The 19,341-nt window shown below is 44.2% G+C and overlaps 1 protein-coding gene across 2 annotated transcripts; it reads left to right on the forward strand.

Moving 5' to 3' along the window:
- Positions 1–6,655: 6,655 nt before the first annotated feature.
- On the forward strand, positions 6,656–15,928 carry LOC101824891 (intelectin-1a). 2 transcript variants are annotated; one of them, XM_040738827.1, is made up of 8 exons: positions 6,656–6,757; positions 6,950–7,013; positions 8,297–8,395; positions 10,241–10,488; positions 10,813–10,971; positions 11,662–11,782; positions 12,308–12,387; positions 15,667–15,928. In XM_040738827.1, the coding sequence occupies exons 2-8, from the start codon at positions 6,950–6,952 to the stop codon at positions 15,814–15,816; spliced, it is 921 nt and encodes a 306-aa protein (XP_040594761.1). In that variant the 5' UTR covers positions 6,656–6,757; the 3' UTR covers positions 15,817–15,928. The 2 variants fall into 2 exon arrangements, with proteins under 2 accessions (XP_040594761.1, XP_040594760.1); XM_040738826.1 differs by having other exon boundaries at positions 6,659–6,757; positions 12,308–12,411.
- The last annotated feature ends 3,413 nt before the right edge of the window (positions 15,929–19,341 follow it).

The raw sequence follows: 19,341 nt of genomic DNA on the forward strand, positions 1-19,341 counted from the left end.
CTCCTCAATTCTCCTATATAAATCCCTTTGTGATGAAATAAAGTTGTCGCCTTGATCAGAATCCTGTCTTGGCGTCCATTCCTGTATCCCCTGTCCTCCATCTTTCTCCTAGGTGTCCACCACACCCATGTTGAAAGTCCTGCGGGTCGGGACAGATGCAGAGACTGATATTGGGGTTCAAGCTTCAAGCTGAAGATCAAGAAAAGAAAAGCACCTGGGCACTAGCTTTCACTCTACCTCAGACTGAAAGGTGATCCTGACTCCAGCAAACTTCAGACTGCTGCCTCTTCTCAGCATGGCTGGAGAATCCTGAGACTTCAATGGCTGGAGAATGAATCCCTGATACTGACTACTGAAGACCCTGGTCCTGTCTTTTATGACCCTCTAGTGGTGGGATTAAAGGTGTGTGATCCCAGGTGTCTGTATCTGTGTGTCTGTGTGTATCAGTGTGTGCGTCTGTGTCTGTGTATCTGTGTGATTGACTGGATCAATCTGGTGTAGATCTGAGTGGCCTTATACTCACAGAGATCCATCTACCTCTTTATCCTGAGCCCTAGGATTAAAGGTGTGTACCACCACCACCTAGCTCTATGGCTGCTGGGACTAAAGGAGTATCTCAGCCACTGCCTGATCTCTATAGCTTGAGACTGACTTTGCTTTCTGAATCCTCAGGCAAGCTTTAATAAATCATAATATATCACCACAGCCAGCCATGCCCTATAACTGCTGCCCAATTTTTAGCCTAGTAGACAAAGGAAATGATTCCTATTTTAACTCACTAAGTCACACAAGGAGTGTGTATCAGTGTGTGTGTATGTGTGTGTGTGTGTGTCTGTGTGTGTCTGTATATCCGTGTCTGTGTGTCTGTATGTGTGTTGAGTGGTATGTTGCAGACAGGGTCTTTCTCCTATAGTTCAGGCTGTGGTTCAGCTCCCCAAGTAGACAAAGATGACCTTGAATACTTCATCTTTGTGTCTCCACCTTCCAAGTTCACTCTTAGTTAAGGCTTGTGTTTTATAAGGATCCTTTTGGCAGCTGTGTGGTGTTAGGAGAAATTCAATTCCACTGTAAACCTTAAATTTACATTTGCATTAATTAAATAAAATTAATCTTGTGTCAGGAAGCTGAGATAGCAATAATTGACAGACAGAAATCATAGAGAATCAGATGGCATTTGAAAGGGATACAGAAATACACCAGAGGATTGGGGAGGGGTTTTGAGTCACTTGTTTTTTCTTTTTGGCAGAGTGAAAGGACGGAATATTTCTGTGGGACACCAGCAAGGAGAGAAGGATAGCTAGGGGCTACTCAGCCTCTCTGAGGTAGCAGGTTTCACCGTTCCTTTGAATCTTGAGTTTTATTTATAAGAAGAATGATAGAGATTGAGTAAAACCTAACTGTAGTGGAAGTGGCAGAGCCACTGCCTGTGGGAAAAGAATTCTTAGTCTGGAAGGCCATGTCAATGCCCCAGAAGCTGACCAATACCTGCAGAGTCACAGTTGCTGGTCGAGATAGCAGTGGATGAAGGTGCAGCCACTGTGCTGAAAGATGAAAACAACAGTGTGGAGAGATTGGAGTCAGCCAATACTGGAAACAAACAAGTTAGAATGCTCAATATGGAGGCCAAAGGCTTGCTCTGTAAGTCACCAGCATAGGGCCCATGGCCAGGTTATTGTCCTAAGTCAGGAATTTTACTCCCTGGCCAGTAGTTATTTCAAGAATAGCAAGTATTTTGGGTGAATCCTGGTAATTTCATGTCGAAGTCCTTGTCCAATGCCTCTGGTGGTGCTTATGTTTGGAAACAGGTTCTTCTTTTTTAAGATTTATTTATTTATTATGAATACAACATCCTGCCTCCATGTATGTCTGCACACCAGAAGAGGGCACCAGATCTCATTACAGATGGTTGTGAGCCACCATGTGGCTGCTGGGAATTGAACTCAGGACCTCTGGAAGAGCAGTCAGTGCTCTTAAGCTTAGAGCCACCTCTCCAGCCCATGTCAACAGGTTCTTAATACAGTGATTAATTGAGAACTAGATAATAGGGACAGCCCTTAATTCAATAGAGCTGGTCTATTTCCAAGATGAAGAAGTCTGAGCCCAGAGGGAGACATCAGGAGCACATGCACACAGATAGATTATGGAGAGGAAGCCATTGAGAAGGTGTCTGTCTGCAGGTCAGCAGAGAGGCCTTGGAAAGTGTCTGCTGATGTACTCATCTTGGATTCCTGGTCCCAAGAACTGGAGGAAAGAAGCTGACAGTGTTCAGGCCACTTAATCTTCCAGTTCCCAAAGAAGCTCTGTTGCACTAAAGGACCCATCTGTGGCCAACGGGGACAGTCATGAAGAGGGTCCTAGGAAATGCTTCCTCCCTCCTGAAAAAGAACTGTGGGAATGGAGACCCATTCTCCCTTGTTTTGTGGTAATGCACGGAACAGCAGTAGCTACTGTGAGCTCAGCCATAGGTGAAGCAAGATGGAGACAGAAAGAGCCTACAGCCTTGGATACATAAAGAAACTGCTGTGTCAGCTAAACCTGCAGGCTTCTCTTTCTAGAGTTCTTATATCATGGAGTGATATACTTACTTTTTATTTCATTTTTAATTCTCTGTGTGTGTGTGTGTGTGTGTGTGTGTGTGTGTGTGTGTGTGTGTGTGTGTGGACATGGGTGAAGGTAGGCATGGAGGTCACTGGTATTGGAGCCACCTGACATGGGTGCTGGGAATTGAACTCAGGCCCTCTGGAGGAGTGACATGCACTCTTAACTGCTGAGCCATATTTCCAGTCCTGATAGATTTACATATTTTGTTGAAAATGGATTCTTCTCTCAGAGGTCAAGCTAACCTGAGCAAGATCTACGGCTCTGGCCTCTTCCCAAGTTCCCCACTTCTCCCCGATCTCAGATTTTATATTTTCATTTTGTTTTTGTTTTATGAGTCAGGATTTCTCTGCATTGTTTTGGAGGCTGTCGGTCCAGCCCGGCCTCGAACTCACAGAGATCCGCCTGCCTCTGCCTCCCGAGTGCTGGGATTAAAGGCGTGCGCCACCACCGCCCGGCCAGATTTTATATTTTCTATTCCTCTGTGTATTTATATAAAATATATTAAATATAATGTCCCCAGGGACTAGATAGGAACCAGGGACCAGAGCCCAGTGTAGTGGCACTGGGGAAGCTCTTCCCAAAGCCACCTTGTCCATCCTGCTCAGGTCTTAGTTTTGAACCACGTAGAGTAGAAAGAAAACAACCAGAAGACAAAAATCCTGAACTGCCAAGTGCCTGCTTTAGGAGCTCTGTTAAGATGCCCTTATTAAGCTTTCTAGAAGGGGTAACAGAGTCTTCTGGGACCCCTTATTTTCAGGCTTAGGTAATATCGGCCATTTTTAGATTGGTTCTGCTTATACCTTCCCACTGGACTCAGGGCAGCAGAAAAACTCCCATTGCCCTGCCTTTCCCCCAACTCTGCAGGTGGAGGTTTTAGCCTAGTTTCCTTTTGAAGATATTCCACTTTGTGAGACTCTTTATAATAAACAACACATTTCTATAAAAAAAAGAAAATAGATTCTTCTCTCATATAATACATCCTGACCACAGCTTTCTCTACCTCCACCACTCCCAGGACCCTCCCAACTCTACTCTCTCCCACCCCCACCCCATTTCCCCTACAAAAAAGAGCAAGCCTTCAAGAGACCACAGCCAACAGAACAAAACAAGATACAATAAGACAAGGAAAAGCCTTCATATAGAATCTAGACAAGGAGGCCCGATAGTAGTGAAACAGTCCCAAGAACAGGCAAAATAGTCAGAGGCACCCCCTACTCCCACTGATAGGTGTCCCACAAAAACACCAAGCTCACAGCCATGACACATACACTGCAGAACCAAGCAGGCCCCATGGTTGCACGTTTTAAAATCAGGTCACGTGAAGTACAGATATAACAGGTAATAGGAGCTAGAAACCTGGTGGTTAGGAAGGAGGTATCCTCCAAATAGGCTAGAGTGTCTTAGAGTCTTACGTCTAAAACATTGTAGGCTGTTCTATGACTTATGTACCAGTAAGGAAGAGATGTATAATGACATCAAAGCTATCAATAAATAAATACATACATAAGAGCAGCCTTCCCAGGGATATCTACCCAACACAGCAAAACAAGAAGGGAAAGCAGGACGATCTGAGGGAGAGGGGCTGGGGAGAAGGGGCTGGGAGGAGTGGAGGGGTGGAGGCTGCATTGGGATGTATTGTGGAGAGAAGTGTAAAGAAAAAGGAACAGATGCATCTAGTGGGGGCCATGTCAGAGGAGCAGCAGGTAGCATCTGAGATTCAGGAGTTCAGCTCACTGCAAAGCAAGGCTCTGATGGGCGAATCTTGGATGGGCAAGGCCTTTACATGTTTGCTGCTGTCTCTGGCACCAGGCATGGTGTGAATGGGGGTAGGGTGATTCCCTACTGCCTTTAAGGCAGAGTGATTATCTCATGGACATTGCCCATTCTACTGGGCATTTTTACCTATGGATTATTAAGAAGATGATTTCCTCTTAAGCTGTACTGTTTAACTGAAGCAATGATTCTATACAATAATAGTTTTAGTTTTAATAGAATGTTGATGATTGTGGGTTTTTTAACAAATACAGCAAGGGATTATGCTAGAGATTAGCTTAGTGGGAGAAATTAGTATCGGTAAAGGTTAGATAGAGTGCTGCCCCCGCCCTTGATAAGGCAGGGGTTGCAAAGGGTAGAAAAAAGGAGCAGGGAAGTGTCATGAAGCTAAGACTTAAGAATTTTGCTTGAGGAATTGTATAGACTGTGGTTTACATTAATTATAAGGAAAACAATTGAGTCCCAGGAGTTAGCTCAAGTGTTTTTTTTTAATATTGGAGAATGTGTTCAGAAGTTTTGATGTGCATTGTAGCTAAAACAAAGTTTTAAAGAATTGACTTCATGGGACTAGAAAACAAAGAATTGAATGATTAGTTAAATAATTACACAGGACTCTAAATTATGAAAAGTGAAACAAGTGACAAGTTTTTCTGGCAGTTATGAGCTACTGCCTGTGTAAATGGTTATGAATGAAAGGCTCTTGACCCGTGAGAAGCCTTACAGATAAGTGTTTAAGTGTGGGTTTCTCAGGAAATCAGGAAATGCACAGAGATGTGGTTAAGAAATGTATTGGGGCTGACTTGTTAAAAGAATACGTTTTTATGATGATTATGTAGATGTAAAACCGTAATTTTTAGCTATGGGAGAAATCCTCTTTATAATGAACTTGGTGTGGGGAATATTAAAAAGGTATTTAAAAATAAAGATAAGATGATAGGTAGACCCTAAAGGTGTGTGTGTGTGTGTGTTTCCCTTTTTGATTACCCCAGAATTAATTTTTACTCCCTCAGATAGAAAGGTCAATTGAGTGATTAGTCCACCAACTCCATGGCTCCCCTTCAATCCTGAGCTGCTGAAGGCTGGTCCTTACACCAGCCATTTGGGATTACTACCATAAAGGAGTACAGACAGGGTGACTTCCAACTCATTGTGTTTACAAAGAAGGCCTTGATCTGGTCCACTAAAAGATGTATAGATTTTGTTTTGTTTTGTTTTTTGTTTTTACATTATCTTATTACAACCTGTCTTACAACTTCCCAAGGGCAGGAATTCCAGGAATGTCTCACCACATCTAGTTTACAGGATGCTAAGGATTGAACATATAGCTCAGGTGTATAAGGCAAACATTCTACTCTGTTTTATTCTGTTCTATCAGCCTATCTGAGTTATATTGTATAAATCAGTCCTGTGAACACACAAAGATATAAACTATAAACTTAAAAAAGGTGACTCCCCGAGGGTTGTGGTGTTCTCAGTGCTGTAATAAAGGTTTGGGTGTGGCTGCTGCATTGGTGAGGAAAAGACAACTCATTCCATTAGAGCCCAAGTGATATCTGAGACCTGGAGAAGACAAAGGTGGGCATGGAAGAAGCTGCAAACATCATGGTGGGTGGGGGATTTCTAGTGATTCAATCCCAAATGCAGTCTATTGTACAACTCCACTGCTTTGTGCTAACTATGAGAAAATCAGGGACAAAATAGTGACAGTTGTGTGGAACTCAATTTATGCAGACTGAAGGTTTTATGTTTATTCTTAAATGGTTATATTACCATTGTGATGTTAAACTGTGCTTTTTATACTCAGGGCTTGAAGATATGTGCCTATAGTCCAAGAATTTGGGAGGTGGGATGAAGAGAATCAGAGTTCAAGGACATCTTCTCCTAAAGAGTGTGTTTGAGGCCAGCCTGAGAAATGCACTCTTCTATACATTGTACCACCCTGCCAAAAATTTTTCTTCTTCTATGAAGTGAGGATAATTATAAATATTTGGGGTTTTTAAGTATTAGCTTTCAAGAAAGACGCAAACAAAAAAAATCCAAACAGATGTCAAATGTTGCATGTCTCCTCATCTATTTCCTTTTTGAAAATACACACATTGATAAAGTTCCCAAACCTGGTGATAGCACTAGAATATGGCAAATATGAGTCTTGTAGAGCCTTTGAATCCCATGAGTCAACACTGTACAAGGAACTTTCCTGTAATAAACAAAAGTTGCCCCTCCAGTGGCATCTTGCCAGGAAATGGAGATCCTGGCAAACTCTGGGCCATTCCCACCAGACTCCTCACATAAAAGGACAAGAGCCTCACCAGGACCTCACTAGAGACTCTGCAGAGAGAGAGGCTCATCTCCACTCAGCTGGCAACTCTGAGTTTCTGGTCAGGTATGGAGGGGAAGGCAGTTGCTGTCAATGGAACAAGAAAAGTGGGCTCTGGCTCAGGTCTGCTTTAGGGCCCAGAGATGTGAGGAGTTTAAAGGAAAGGAAGGAGACTTTCAGTAGGACTGGATAGGAGTTGAACTGGCATGAAAGAAAAAGATGGTCTGGATAGAGTCACCTTCAATCTTTCTTCTCTAGATGACCATGAGCAAACTCGGCTTCCTGCTGTTTCTCATCGTGGCCACCACAGGCTGCACTGCAGGTGAGTCTTGCTACAGGATTAAGCTTCCTCGGGTCGCCTCTAGTTTTAAAGACAGTCAGCACTAGACTTGGTTACTTCCATGACCTAGGTCTCTATGGGTCAGAGACCATGCTTTTACTATTCTCTTTCTTGTCATTTGTTGCTTTGTTGTTTCATGATAGGGTTTCTCTGTGCAGTCTTGGCTGTCCTGGAACTGGATGGTAGACCAGACTGACCTCAAACTCTGTCTCCTGAGTTCTGGGATTAAAGATGTTGGTCACCACAGCTTAGCCAATCATGCCTTTAAAAACAAATACTTGTAATTAAATATAATTGTATTGTTTTCCTATTCCTTTTCATTCTTCTAACCTTTCCCAATTATCCTCCATCCCTATGATCTACAAAAATAAAGGCCTCTTTATGCTATATTATTGAACATGTAAATACAACCTAATCCACTCTCCATAGAGATGATGGTTTTGAGATATAGGCTGGGTACTGATTGTCTCTTGAAGGCATTGGCCAGTGGCAGTGAGATTGTTGAGGTATGCCTGGTACAGATTCTGTACCTGTGTGTAGGTCTAAGGGAACTTCTGTAAGAACTGTGTCCTATCCTAGTCACTCACTATGCTTAGGACCTTGGCCTTGGAGTTTCAATGTCAAGAGAATGGTCTAATTTGTACCCAGACAATATTGTTCAATTCTGCTCTCTACGGGAACTCAACATTATCTTTAAATGTGCACTTCTCTTCACTGCTGTTTAGTGTCTTTAAGGAAAAGCACAAGACCCAAAATGCCATCTTACTTGATCTCAACATGATAATCTTTGTCAGGTTAATATGAGACACTAGGAAACTGAGGCTAAGTACAGTAAATACAATCCAAAAATACCTGACTTGTAAACATGGAGCTGCTTACACCTGAGTAGCTCTGACCCCAAAGCTCTCATTGGTTTCCATGCTTCTAGGTTCTCAGAAGATTTTTGTAGGGTTGAGGCTGGTTTGCAAGACTTTTTATTCCATGGTCTCTTGATCAAGTCTGTGCACTGTCAACCTCACTACCCATGCTTCAGGCATATTAGACTCCCTACATTTATTCCACCTGTAAAACTGGACTTCATGATAGTCTTCTTTTTCAGGGCTTTGGACACAAAGTTCTGTACCTTCAAATCTCTTGTCTGTCTTCCTAGTTGGAAATCTTGTTGATTCTCAGAGGGAGGCTTTCAGAAGTCATGGGATGAGGTAGGATGAATGACAAGGGGAGGCTGGGTGTCCCATGAGAGTGAAACTCTGCATCTTCTCTAGCTCAAGAGAACCTGGATACCAACAGACAGTCCAATCCTGTGTCTTCCTCTCTGCTCAGAAGCTGCAAAGAAATCAAGCAGGAGGTGAACAGGGCACCAGGTAAGTGGTGAAGCATTTAAAGAAAGCACTGTAACCCTAACTCCTCAACACTGTAACCCTAACTCCTCAACACTGTAACCCTAACTCCTCAACACTGTAACCCTAACTCCTCAACACTGTAACCCTGACTCCTCAACACTGTAACCCTGACTCCTCAACACTGTGACCCTGACTCCTCAACACTGTGACCCTGATTCCTCAACACTGTGACCCTGATTCCTCAACACTGTGACCCTGACTCCTCAACACTGTGACCCTGACTCCTCAACACTGTAATCCTGACTCCTCAACACTGTAACCCTGACTCCTCAACACTGTAACCCTAACTCCTCAACACTGTAACCCTAACTCCTCAACACTGTAACCCTAACTCCTCAACACTGTAATGCAAACACTTCAAAACCCAAGCAGAGGACTGAAAGCTCCCAGTCATTCTGGGGAGACCCTGTCTCAAAATGCAAACAAATAACCCACTTAGGAAATCAGGTTTTTGTCCCATGGAACAGCTTTTCTTTTTTGATACATAAAATGTGATAAAATGTACATAGTGGATAAAAAATGCCACTTAACCAATCTGGGGCATTTTCAGAGTAAACAACAACTTTCACAGTAGTAGGGATCACTGATGGGGGAAGTCTTGTGTATATGTCAATAAAGCACTGTTGGAAAATAGGGAAGCAAGACAGGTGGGACTAGGAGTCGAAGAGAACTCTGGGTAGGAGAAAAACAGGAAGTCAAGATGTAACCGCTATAGGGATAAGAAGTCCGGAAACTTCTCCAGTAAGAGAAATACTTAGATTAACAATTATGGGATAAATACTTAAGTCAGAGCTAGCCAATAAGAAACAAGCAAGGCCAACAGCTTCATAATTAGTATAGCCTCCTGTGTTTATTTGGGACTGATGCAGCTCTGGAACCAGGCTGGCGGGAAGGCTTCTCTTTACAGATCACCACTATCCTACTCCAGAAAATTTTCATTCCTCAAATAGAAATTCTGTAGCCACAAAGTACTATATTCCTGTACTATGTTCCTGCTGTTCTGTTTCCTACTTCTATGAATCTGTCAATTCTTGTTACATATATGAGTAATCTCCCTTATTTTATTAGCATGCTTCAAGGCTCATATGTGTTGCATAACAGTAAATTTATTTTGAAAAGATTTATTATTACTGTTGTTGTTGTGAGTGGATGTACATGTCTGTGGGAATATATGTGTAAATATATGCGCAGGTGTATGCAGAGTCCACAAGAGGCCATATAGCCCTCTGGAGCTGGAGTGACAGGCACTTATACACTGCCAAGTGTGAATGCTGTGAGCCTACCTCAAGTCCTCTGCTAGAGCAATACATGCTCTTAACCATGGAGCCATTTCCACAGCCCACTTCATTCTTTTTGATCTATTGGATATGTAGGAATGTACATAATATATATTCTGCATAGTACACAGCACAATGTATTGCTTATTCCTTTTTCTGTAGAGAAACTTGGCTTGTTTTTTTACTTTCAGATCTGGCGAATAGAGCTGTAGCAAACATGAATGTACATACCTGAGTTCCTGTTCCCAGTTCTTCGGGTACCTACCCAGTGGAGCTGCTAAGTCCTTTGATAATGCTATGTATAACTTTAGAACAAAAGCGTTACTGTCAGTTTGAGTAATTCTGTGCTCTGCCTCAGTCACAGATGCCTGGCTTTCTGAATTCAGGCAGATCCCCAGGAATACCTGATATAGAATACTCAGGGTATGAGGCATTAATACTGTTTGTAGTTCCTAGAGCCATTCTCTGCTGGAGCAGAGATGGACAATGAGCTGCACACAGGAGGACTCTAAACTGGTTCTCTCTACAGACGGCCTCTATTTCCTCCAAACGGAGAATGGTGTCATCTACCAGACCTTCTGTGACATGACCACTGCAGGTGGTGGCTGGACCCTGGTGGCTAGTGTGCATGAGAACAACATGTATGGGAAGTGCACAGTGGGCGATCGCTGGTCCAGTCAGCAAGGAAACATGATAGACTACCCAGAGGGGGATGGCAACTGGGCCAACTACAACACCTTTGGGTCTGCAGAGGGCGCCACAAGTGATGACTACAAGGTTGGTACACTCTGTAGCCACTTGGGAAAGTGAGGATGTGAGTGTAGCTCAGGCATGCAGGGAGAGGGGGCAAGGTTGCCCTTCAACATAGGGATGAAGAAGGGAAAAATACTTATCTTGAATCTCAACATCCTCCTGAGTAGGCTTTTAGGTAAGTAGGTAGTGGTGGGGCCACTATCACTGGGAATGGAGGCATCTGAGCATGGCTGGTCATCTGTCCACCTGGAGCCCAGAGACATCAGCTGTGCTGAGGACTGTGCATGTGGGTCTTCTCCTTAGTGAAATCTCCTGCTCTGATCAGGTTCAGTGTTGGTTGCTTTCCAGAACCCTGGGTACTTCGACATCCATGCTGAGAACCTGGGGATCTGGCATGTGCCCAACAATAGCCCCCTGCAAAATTGGAGGAACAGCTCCCTGCTGAGGTACCGCACCTTCACTGGCTCCCTGCAGCACCTGGGTCACAATCTGTTTGGCCTGTACCAGGTACTCAAGACCGCTGGCTGAGGTTGCTTTTCATGGATGTGGAGAGAAAGGCAGGTGTTGGAGGTTGGGTGGAATGTAGTCCATGTTTCCCTAATTCTCAATGTAATGATCCATGGAAGGCAAGGATAAGAGTATGTAAAGAGAGGAGAGGTGAGAAGTAGGGAGGGGGAGAAAAAAAGCAAGAGTGAGAGCAAGAACAAATGAGAGGGGGGGACAGGGAGAGAGAGAGAGAGAGGCAGGGAGAGAGAGGGAAATGGAGGGAGGGTGAGGAGCGAAGTAAGGGAGGGAGGGAGGGGTCTAGGGTGTCAAAGAGACACAAAGGAAAGGATTCTTTCTTATCTGACTGGTTTGGCAACCATCTCAGTTTACTGCACAAATGCTGTGTGTAGGGAGAGACCAGGTACCTGCAGCTGACCATGGCCCCTTGGGGCGTGGTCATGGGTACATGGGAAGATTCAGGGGATAAAAGAAGGACAGGTGGGTACTCTCACTCTCTTGGATCCTGACTGTGGTTCGGGGACCATAGAGCACTGATCCAGCTGTTCGTGCAAGTGATTGCTCTCTCCTCCTTTCCAATACTAGTTGTGTGGCTCTGTTCCATCATCAGCTGTGTTTCTCTGTGTAGGGCAGTGTTCCTGGGATTGCCAATGCTGTATTCCCTATGCAGTGACTTCTGTTTTTTCTTTCTAGAGATACCCAGTAAAATACGAAGGAGGGAAGTGTTGGACTGACAATGGCCCAGCATTACCTGTCATCTATGACTTTGGTGATGCTCAAAAGACAGCCTCTTATTACTCCCCCAGTGGCCAGGGTGAGTCTCTAACGCTCCTATGATGACCTTACTACAGGACAAATTCAGTTATGATAAGTAACAGTCATCTACTTCTAAGGAACAAATCAGGTCCGTGTGAATGGAGCTGAACAAAATGAAAACATGGAGTTTTACTTCAGTTGTGAGGGGTGACTACTATGCTGTTTAATAGAAACCCAAATGTGGTACATGCCCTTTATAAATGCTGAGCCTATGCTGTATAATTCAAAATTCTTCTTATTTATCCTTGAGATGTGAGTCTTTAAAAGAAAAATTATCAAGATAAATATAATCAGAACAAAAATTAATGCACTTGTTAACTGCTGTAACAAGCCCTTGGAGATACTCAGTAGAGACCTTCTCCCAAGGAATGACTCCTGGGGTCTGTGGATAGGAATAGATGAGATTCCCCCAATGGTTCTGATCTTTTAGACTGTTTATCCTGAAACTGGTACCACCAAACTCTGGTCTGGCAGCTTTTTCTAACATTTTCCTTGAATGCTGTTTTCTGTCCCTCATTTTCAGATGAATTCACTGCAGGATACATCCAATTCAGAGTGTTTAATAATGAGAGAGCAGCCAACGCCTTGTGTGCTGGAATGAAGGTCACTGGATGTAACACTGAGTTTGTGAGTCTGTGTAGTAGTGATGAAAGAGGCTCATGAATAAGACTGAGGTTGTCAGTGTGTATCTGTGAATATTTAGTATGAGAGATTGCCACATTAGTGTGTGTACATGTATGAGAGTATGACCTTTTCCTGTACTTTGATTGGTCAGGGATCAGAACTTCTGTCTAGATGCAGATATCCTGTCTTGTTGAAGACCATACTCAACATTACAAACTCCTAATATATTGTTGCTGTTTGCTTATCTTTTAGCATAAAACACTCAATTACTCAATTACATGGAGTCAGGGTGACACTTGTATTCAAGAAGTCCTGTGCAAGCCTTTGGGAACTGAGATTGTTACATAGTTGCTCTCCACCCAGGATTTAGCTTTTAGAGTGAAAGAGATCTTGCCTATCCCTTTCCAGGGCTTATATATATGTTCATTATGTCAAGGGGTTACTAGGAGAGTCCTAGACATCTAGTAGACCTCACCCAGGCCATTCTCCTCTTTATCACAAGGAATTTCTCTTGTCAGGTGTTGTAAGGCAGGTGCAATCAGCTCCACTGTAGCAACCTGATGTCCCCCTGAGCCTGGGATCATTAGACTCATACTGTTTTGTTTTTAATAATTTGTGACCAAAGCAGGTAGAAGATGGATCCCTTTTATTGCCACAGTAAGTCTGTAACAAGTTAATATGTTGTGACCAGGCATGGTGGTATACATCTTTAATACTCAGATGGTAGAGACAGGCTAATCTCTGTGAGTTTGAGGCCATCCTGGTCTACATAGTGAATTCCAGGTCAACCAGATCTACATAGTAAGACACTGTCTCAAAAAAATAGTACCATCTCTTGGGATTCAGCTCCTGGCATATGATCCTGAAGATCTCAGTGTCCATTCATTCCTCAGTCATTAGCTTGTCCTTCACCTGGTCAAAATGAGGAAACCTTGCTGTCAAGGAGGACCTTGGGACTATGATGTGAAATGATGAAATGGAGGAGAGCATGTGGTATTGAGGGAGTAGCAAGCTACTTTCCATTTTGGTGTGTAAGATGGATGTTGGATACAAGAACTCATTTTGGAAATGTTAACATGGACTAGATCAGGAAACAACTTTTACATCACACCAATGGGTTTTGTACTGTATAAATTATGAACACCACTGCAATGTTTTAATGGGCACATAAGATTGATGTGAGCATTATTTTTTTCAAAAATGACACTGGTAACCTAGAGGTTGCATATTTTAATGGAGGAAAGACTAAGCATGTGGAAATAAGTATTGAAATGGTTTCTGTGGTCCAGATGAGAACCTGATGAAGTATGATAGAAATTTGGGGGAAGAGTGGGTAGTAATGTATTCCAAAGTTTTTAAATTTATTAATAGTTGAATACAGAGAATAGGAATAGAATAAATTTTGAATAATTTTGTGGTTTTCATTTGAGTAAGTGAATATCAAATAGGGGGCCAAGATGTCTGGATGCTGAATATGTTTGTGATCAAGAAGGGATATATAGTCGTTTTATGCTGGATTGCTGAAACATTTGTTTGATTTTGTTTGTGTGTTCATGTGTGTTCAAGTGATCACAGAGCTCAAAAGGAGACATTGGATCCCTGAGAATTGGAGTTAAAGCCTTTTGATTGGATGCTGGGTTCTGATACAGATGCTGGGATCTGAACTTTGGTTCTCTGATAGAGTAATAAGATGTCTTAACCTTAGGACCATCTCTCCAGCCTCCATACTGCTAGCTTGTAGGGGTGGAATTTTATTTTGTCTTGTTTCAGATTATTTATTTAATTTGATATGTATAAGTGTTTAACCTGCACATATGTGTGTGTATTGTTTGAGTTCCTGGTGTCCTTGAGCCAGAAGGACACCTGGAACTGGAGTTACAACAGTTGTGACCTCCATATAGGTTCTGGGACCCAAACCTGGTCATCTGTAAGAGCAGCAAGTGCTATTAACCACAGAGCTATCTCTCAGCCCCAATGTTGCATGCTTTGATCACTGAGTGGTGATTCTAAATGGCAGTACAATCTTTAAGCCTTAAACTTTAAAAAGTATCTGGAGTGGAGATAAGGATTTTAAGTCATCAGTTAATTGTTCAAAACTAAAGCTAAAAGGGTAACACGAAGTATAAGACAGTTGTAAATGTGTCCCCTCTGAAAAAAAAAGGTTCAGAGAAGTTGAAGGAAAGGTAGGAAGAGACAGCGATGCCACTATAGGCAATGGAGGGTGGTTTTATGTATCAAATAGAGTGATACTGCCAACGGAGAGTCTGACAAGGGATGAAGAGTCCACTGAACTTGGCTATTAAGTTGACTCTAGCCTTATCAGCTATGTTATTCAGTTTTTAGCCTCTGATAAATAACTGAGAGATATGGGAAGAAATGTGTGCTGCATAGTTTTATGACGACTTAACACAAGGTATAGTCATCTGAGATGAGGGAACCTCAACTGAGGAAATGCCTCCATGAGATGAGGCTGTAGGCAAGCCTGTAGAGCATTTTCTTAATTGCAGATTAATGAAGAAGGGCCCAGCCCATTGTGGGTGGTACCACCCCTGGACTGGCGGTCCTGATTTCTTTAAGAAAACAAACTGCGCAAGTTACGAGGAGCAAGTCAGTAAACAGAACCCCTCCATGGATTCTACGTCAGTTCCCGCCTCCAGGGTCCTACCCTGTTGAGTTCCTGTCCTGACTTTCTTCAACGATGAATAGTGATGTGAAAGTTTCAGCCAAATAAAACCCTTTCTCCCCAAGTTGCTTTGGTCGCCATGTTTCATCACAGCTATAGTAACCCAGACTAAGACAAGGCACTCTGTTGGTTTGATGGCTTCTGAGATTTTTAACTCATGATCATTTGGCTCTAAATCCATAGTGAGGTAGATATATCATGCAGGAAAGACACATCAGAGCAATATGACTCACTTCATAGTGGTAAGGAGCCAAGAAAGATCAGGAAAGGCCAGGGACAGCTACCTTTGAAGACATGCAACTCCCACCTTCAGTGATCTGTCTCCTCTAACCAGACACCCCCTTCCATAGCACCACCACGTCCCAACAGTCAGTTCAAAATGGTGACTCCATTAGTGATTAACTAACTGATGAAGGCAAGGTCCTCATATCTAGTCCCTTCCCCAAAGTCCTGCCTCTGAATGTTACTCTGGGGACCAGGTCTTCAGTGCATATCACCTTTGGGGAGGGCGTTACATGTCCAAACCATTGCACCAGCTGACCTCTCATTGCTACTTCCTCCTCCTTCTTTTCCAGCACTGCATCGGTGGAGGAGGTTTCTTCCCAGAAAGTCACCTGCAGTGTGGTGACTTCTCTGCATTTGATTGGAGTGGATACGGAACTCACAGTGGGTACAGCAGTAGCCAGGAGATAACTGAAGCAGCTGTGCTTCTGTTCTATCATTGAGAACTTTGGATTTGTGACCCAAATTTCTGCTCCAGTCTATGGACTCACATGCATGGAGAAAAGCTTACCTAGTAACTAGAATGCTAAGGAGAATAAATCATGTTCATTGCAAGCTTGGTGTCTTTGTGAACTGTTTTTGTTCGGGGATGGGAGATTACAAAAGAGTTTCTGCTGCCCTGCTTGTTTTCTTGGGATATTATGGCTGGGGATCCTGATACAGCAACACTCTTTTATTTATTCTTCTCTCATATATTTTATCCTGACAGAAACCTCCCCTCATTCCTCTCCTCCTAGTCCCTCCCTTACCCCCCTCCACCCCAGATCCATTCCTCCTCAATTTCCCTTCAGAAAAGGACAGGCTTCCCATGGCTATCAACCAAACATTGCATAACAAGTTACAATAAGACTAGGCACATCCCCTATATTAAGGTTGGACAAGGCAACCAGTAGCAGGAAAATACTGTGGGATAGTCCTTTACACTGTGTGAAGATATGTTACTGTGGTTGGTTTCATAAAAGAGCTAAATGGCCAATAGCTAAGCAGGAGGTATAGCGGGGACTTCTGGACAGAGAAAGCTCCAGGAAGAAGAGAGGTATAATTGACAGCTGGACACAGAGAAAGTCAGACATGTAGGAAGAGAGGCAAAGGCCATGAGCCGTGCATCAGCACATAGATTAACAGAAATGGGTTAATTTAAGTTATAAAAACTAGTTAGGAAGAAGCCTAAGCTAAGACCAAGATTTTACAATTAATAATAAGTCTCTGTATCATTTTTTGTAAGCTGGTGGCCCAAAGAAAAATCTATTTAAATAACGGTGTCCAAAATGGGGTCACATATTTCCACAGAAGACCTGAGAAAGCTTTTTTAAAAGGTTTATAACCACACAGAAGCAGAGCCAAATGTGGCTTCCTAGTCCCACAGTCTCTCATGCGGGCTGTGTTGCAGAGATGTGTCTTCTGGCAGCTGCCTGCAGGCACACCATGAGCTAAGCTACACAGTGGGTTTAAGGTTTGACTCATACAGTCAGAGAATAATGTAGGTGCTTAATAAAGCAAAGCCCAGACAGAAAAAGAAAATATACACAGTCACAGAAAAACGAATAGTTTAAAAGTAAAGTCTTTAGCCAGGCGGTAGTGCCACACGCCTTTAGTCCTGGCACTCGGGAGGCAGAGGCAGGCGGATCTCTGTGAGTTCGAGAGCAGCCTGGTCTACAAGAGTTAGTTCCAGGACAGCCTCCAAAGCCACAGAGAAACCCTGTCTCAAAAAAACAAACAGATAGATAGATAGATAGATAGATAGATAGATAGATAGATAGATAGAGACAAGAAAGGATGCCACTGTCACCGCCACCTCCTGGATTGTCTGCCATGGGTTGCACTGCCATGGCAGACATCTGGGCTTGAGCAGAGGGAACGACCTGAGTTACTTGCACTGTGATCCCCTTACTCCACCCACTGTGACCTTGAACCCCGTGCACTGTGACCTCTGCCTCTCCCCCGCCCCTTCCCACTGTGATTGGCATGTTGAGAAGGGCTGTCCCAAGTCAATAGAAAGGGAAAGGGTAAGGATTAGGGAAGGATTGGGGGAACCTACCAAGGACTCAGAGTAGAGGGTCAGACAGTGTCACTTGGCCACTTGGGGTAAAGCCAGTGCCAGCAATAAGTTAATCGTGCTCACTAATTTGAGATTTCAAAACACAAATGAGAACTGACCCCTCCCACCCCAACTGCATGTCGCCATCACTTAAAAGTAAGTTCCATTGAAAATATCCTTCCTTGCCGGGCGGTGGTGGCGCACGCCTTTAATCCCAGCACTCGGGAGGCAGAGGCAGGCGGATCTCTGTGAGTTCGAGGCTGGGCTAGACCGATAGCCTCCAAAACAATACAGAGAAACCCTGTCTCGAAAAACCAAAAAAAAAAAAAAAGAAAAAGAAAAAAGAAAATATCCTTCATTTTTTTTCTTCCTATTTTTGTTTGTTTATACAAATATGTGATTTGTAAGAAAAATTGCATGGAAGGGGTTTTAGCAGTTTAATGAATTTTTAATTGAGAAAGGGTAGTTTGGTAGTCACTTACAGATGTTTCTAGGAAATTTGCTAGAAACATTAACCAATAGGATTTTGGTGAGCTTAGCTTCTGTATTTCTACTGCTGCCCAGAAAAGGCAGGGCTCCAGAGCAGCCAGTAGATGAGCACTGTGCCTATATCGCCTTCCTCCAGCTAAGTCCCAGCTAAGTTGCCTACAGACAGCTCAGAGAGCCTGGGGAAGGGTGCCAACCCCACCTCTAGTATTGTGGGAAATGGGGAAAGTGACGGGTCTCCCCTTCCCAGACCCCTCAGGGTGGCTCCCTACCAGCCAGGTTTGCTGCCTCTAGAGGTGGGCAGGGCAGGGAGAGTGGGAGAGGAGACTGTACTCTGGGCTCAGAGCAGGCAGGGGGTGTGGGAGAGGAGACTGTACTCTGGGCTCAGAGCAGGCAGGGGGTGTGGGAGAGGAGACTGTACTCTGGGCTCAGAGCAGGCAGGGGTGTGGGAGAGGAGACTGTACTCTGGGCTCAGAGCAGGCAGGGGTGGCACTTGTCCAGTGTCTGCTGTCAGTGCAAGCCCAGGAGAGCCTGGCTCAGAACTCCAGGCCTCTGCTGGTATGGTCAGAGATAGACAGACTGGAACGTTTAAGGGCATGTGGAGTGCCACATCTGTTGATAGCCCTGGCTCAGAAACTAGTACCATAGGAGTAGAACAGTTGGAGAAGAGTTGGGGAAAGAAAAACTTAGCATTGCAGAGGCAGATGGTTGGTAGGTTTCTCAGAGGCCTCTGCTGCCCTTCCCTTTCTTATCAGAACGAGGCTGGTATGAAGACCATTTCTGTCCCTGAGCCTGGAGATTTGCTTTGGCTCTAGGTGGGGAGAGGCTTGAGAGGGCAGCTGTGTCCCATCTGGTGCTCTCAGGCTTCATAGTCTTCCCCGTGCATTTCGCCTTATCCCTCAGCCAGCCTGACGGCCTCCCCTCTCCGGGCCAGCACACAGGTTTGGGAGTGGGTGCTGTGGTGTAAATTAGGGCAGCTTTTGTGGCCAAGGCGGTGATCTGAGTTTTGCAGAATCCCACCACCTTCGGTTCTCCGGCTTATGCCCTGTAGCAATGACCCACAACATCCATAGCACAGCCCTGGACCTGCCTGAAACCAGGGGCCTTCTGTGAGCAAACGGAACAGAGCCTCAGCAAGAGGGTTGGCCACCCCCAGGAGAGGCAGGAAGGGAGTTCGCTGCTAGCTCATAGCCTAGGGCCCACCATGGGAGCTGGTGGTTTCTGGCTGGAGGACAGACTGTGCCTTCTGTAGAGAAGGGTGCAGAAACCCTGCTTTCCACACTCCCTCTAGGGGGAGCTAAGGATAGAGGGTGTCTGCTTTCTGAGAGCTTGCAGGAGTGGCTCTCCATCTCACTCTGGCCAAAGAAGGTCCTGCCCAGTGTCCCTGCTCCTGCCCACCGGCAGTCTTGCACTTGGAGAAGCGGCTGGCACAACCAGAGAAAGA

Source organism: Mesocricetus auratus, unplaced genomic scaffold, assembly GCF_017639785.1.
Source record: "Mesocricetus auratus isolate SY011 unplaced genomic scaffold, BCM_Maur_2.0 Super-Scaffold_100676, whole genome shotgun sequence".
In the NCBI taxonomy this organism is placed as follows: Eukaryota; Metazoa; Chordata; class Mammalia; order Rodentia; family Cricetidae; genus Mesocricetus; species Mesocricetus auratus.

Excerpts from the sequence above, each read along its gene's own strand:
- LOC101824891 (XM_040738826.1), top strand. The coding sequence starts at position 6,950 with ATGACCATGAGCAAACTCGGCTTCCTGCTGTTTCTCATCGTGGCCACC. Across the intron at positions 7,014-8,296 it reads CACCACAGGCTGCACTGCAG|CTCAAGAGAACCTGGATACC; the intron begins GTGAGTCTTGCT and ends CATCTTCTCTAG. Across the intron at positions 8,396-10,240 it reads GGAGGTGAACAGGGCACCAG|ACGGCCTCTATTTCCTCCAA; the intron begins GTAAGTGGTGAA and ends TTCTCTCTACAG.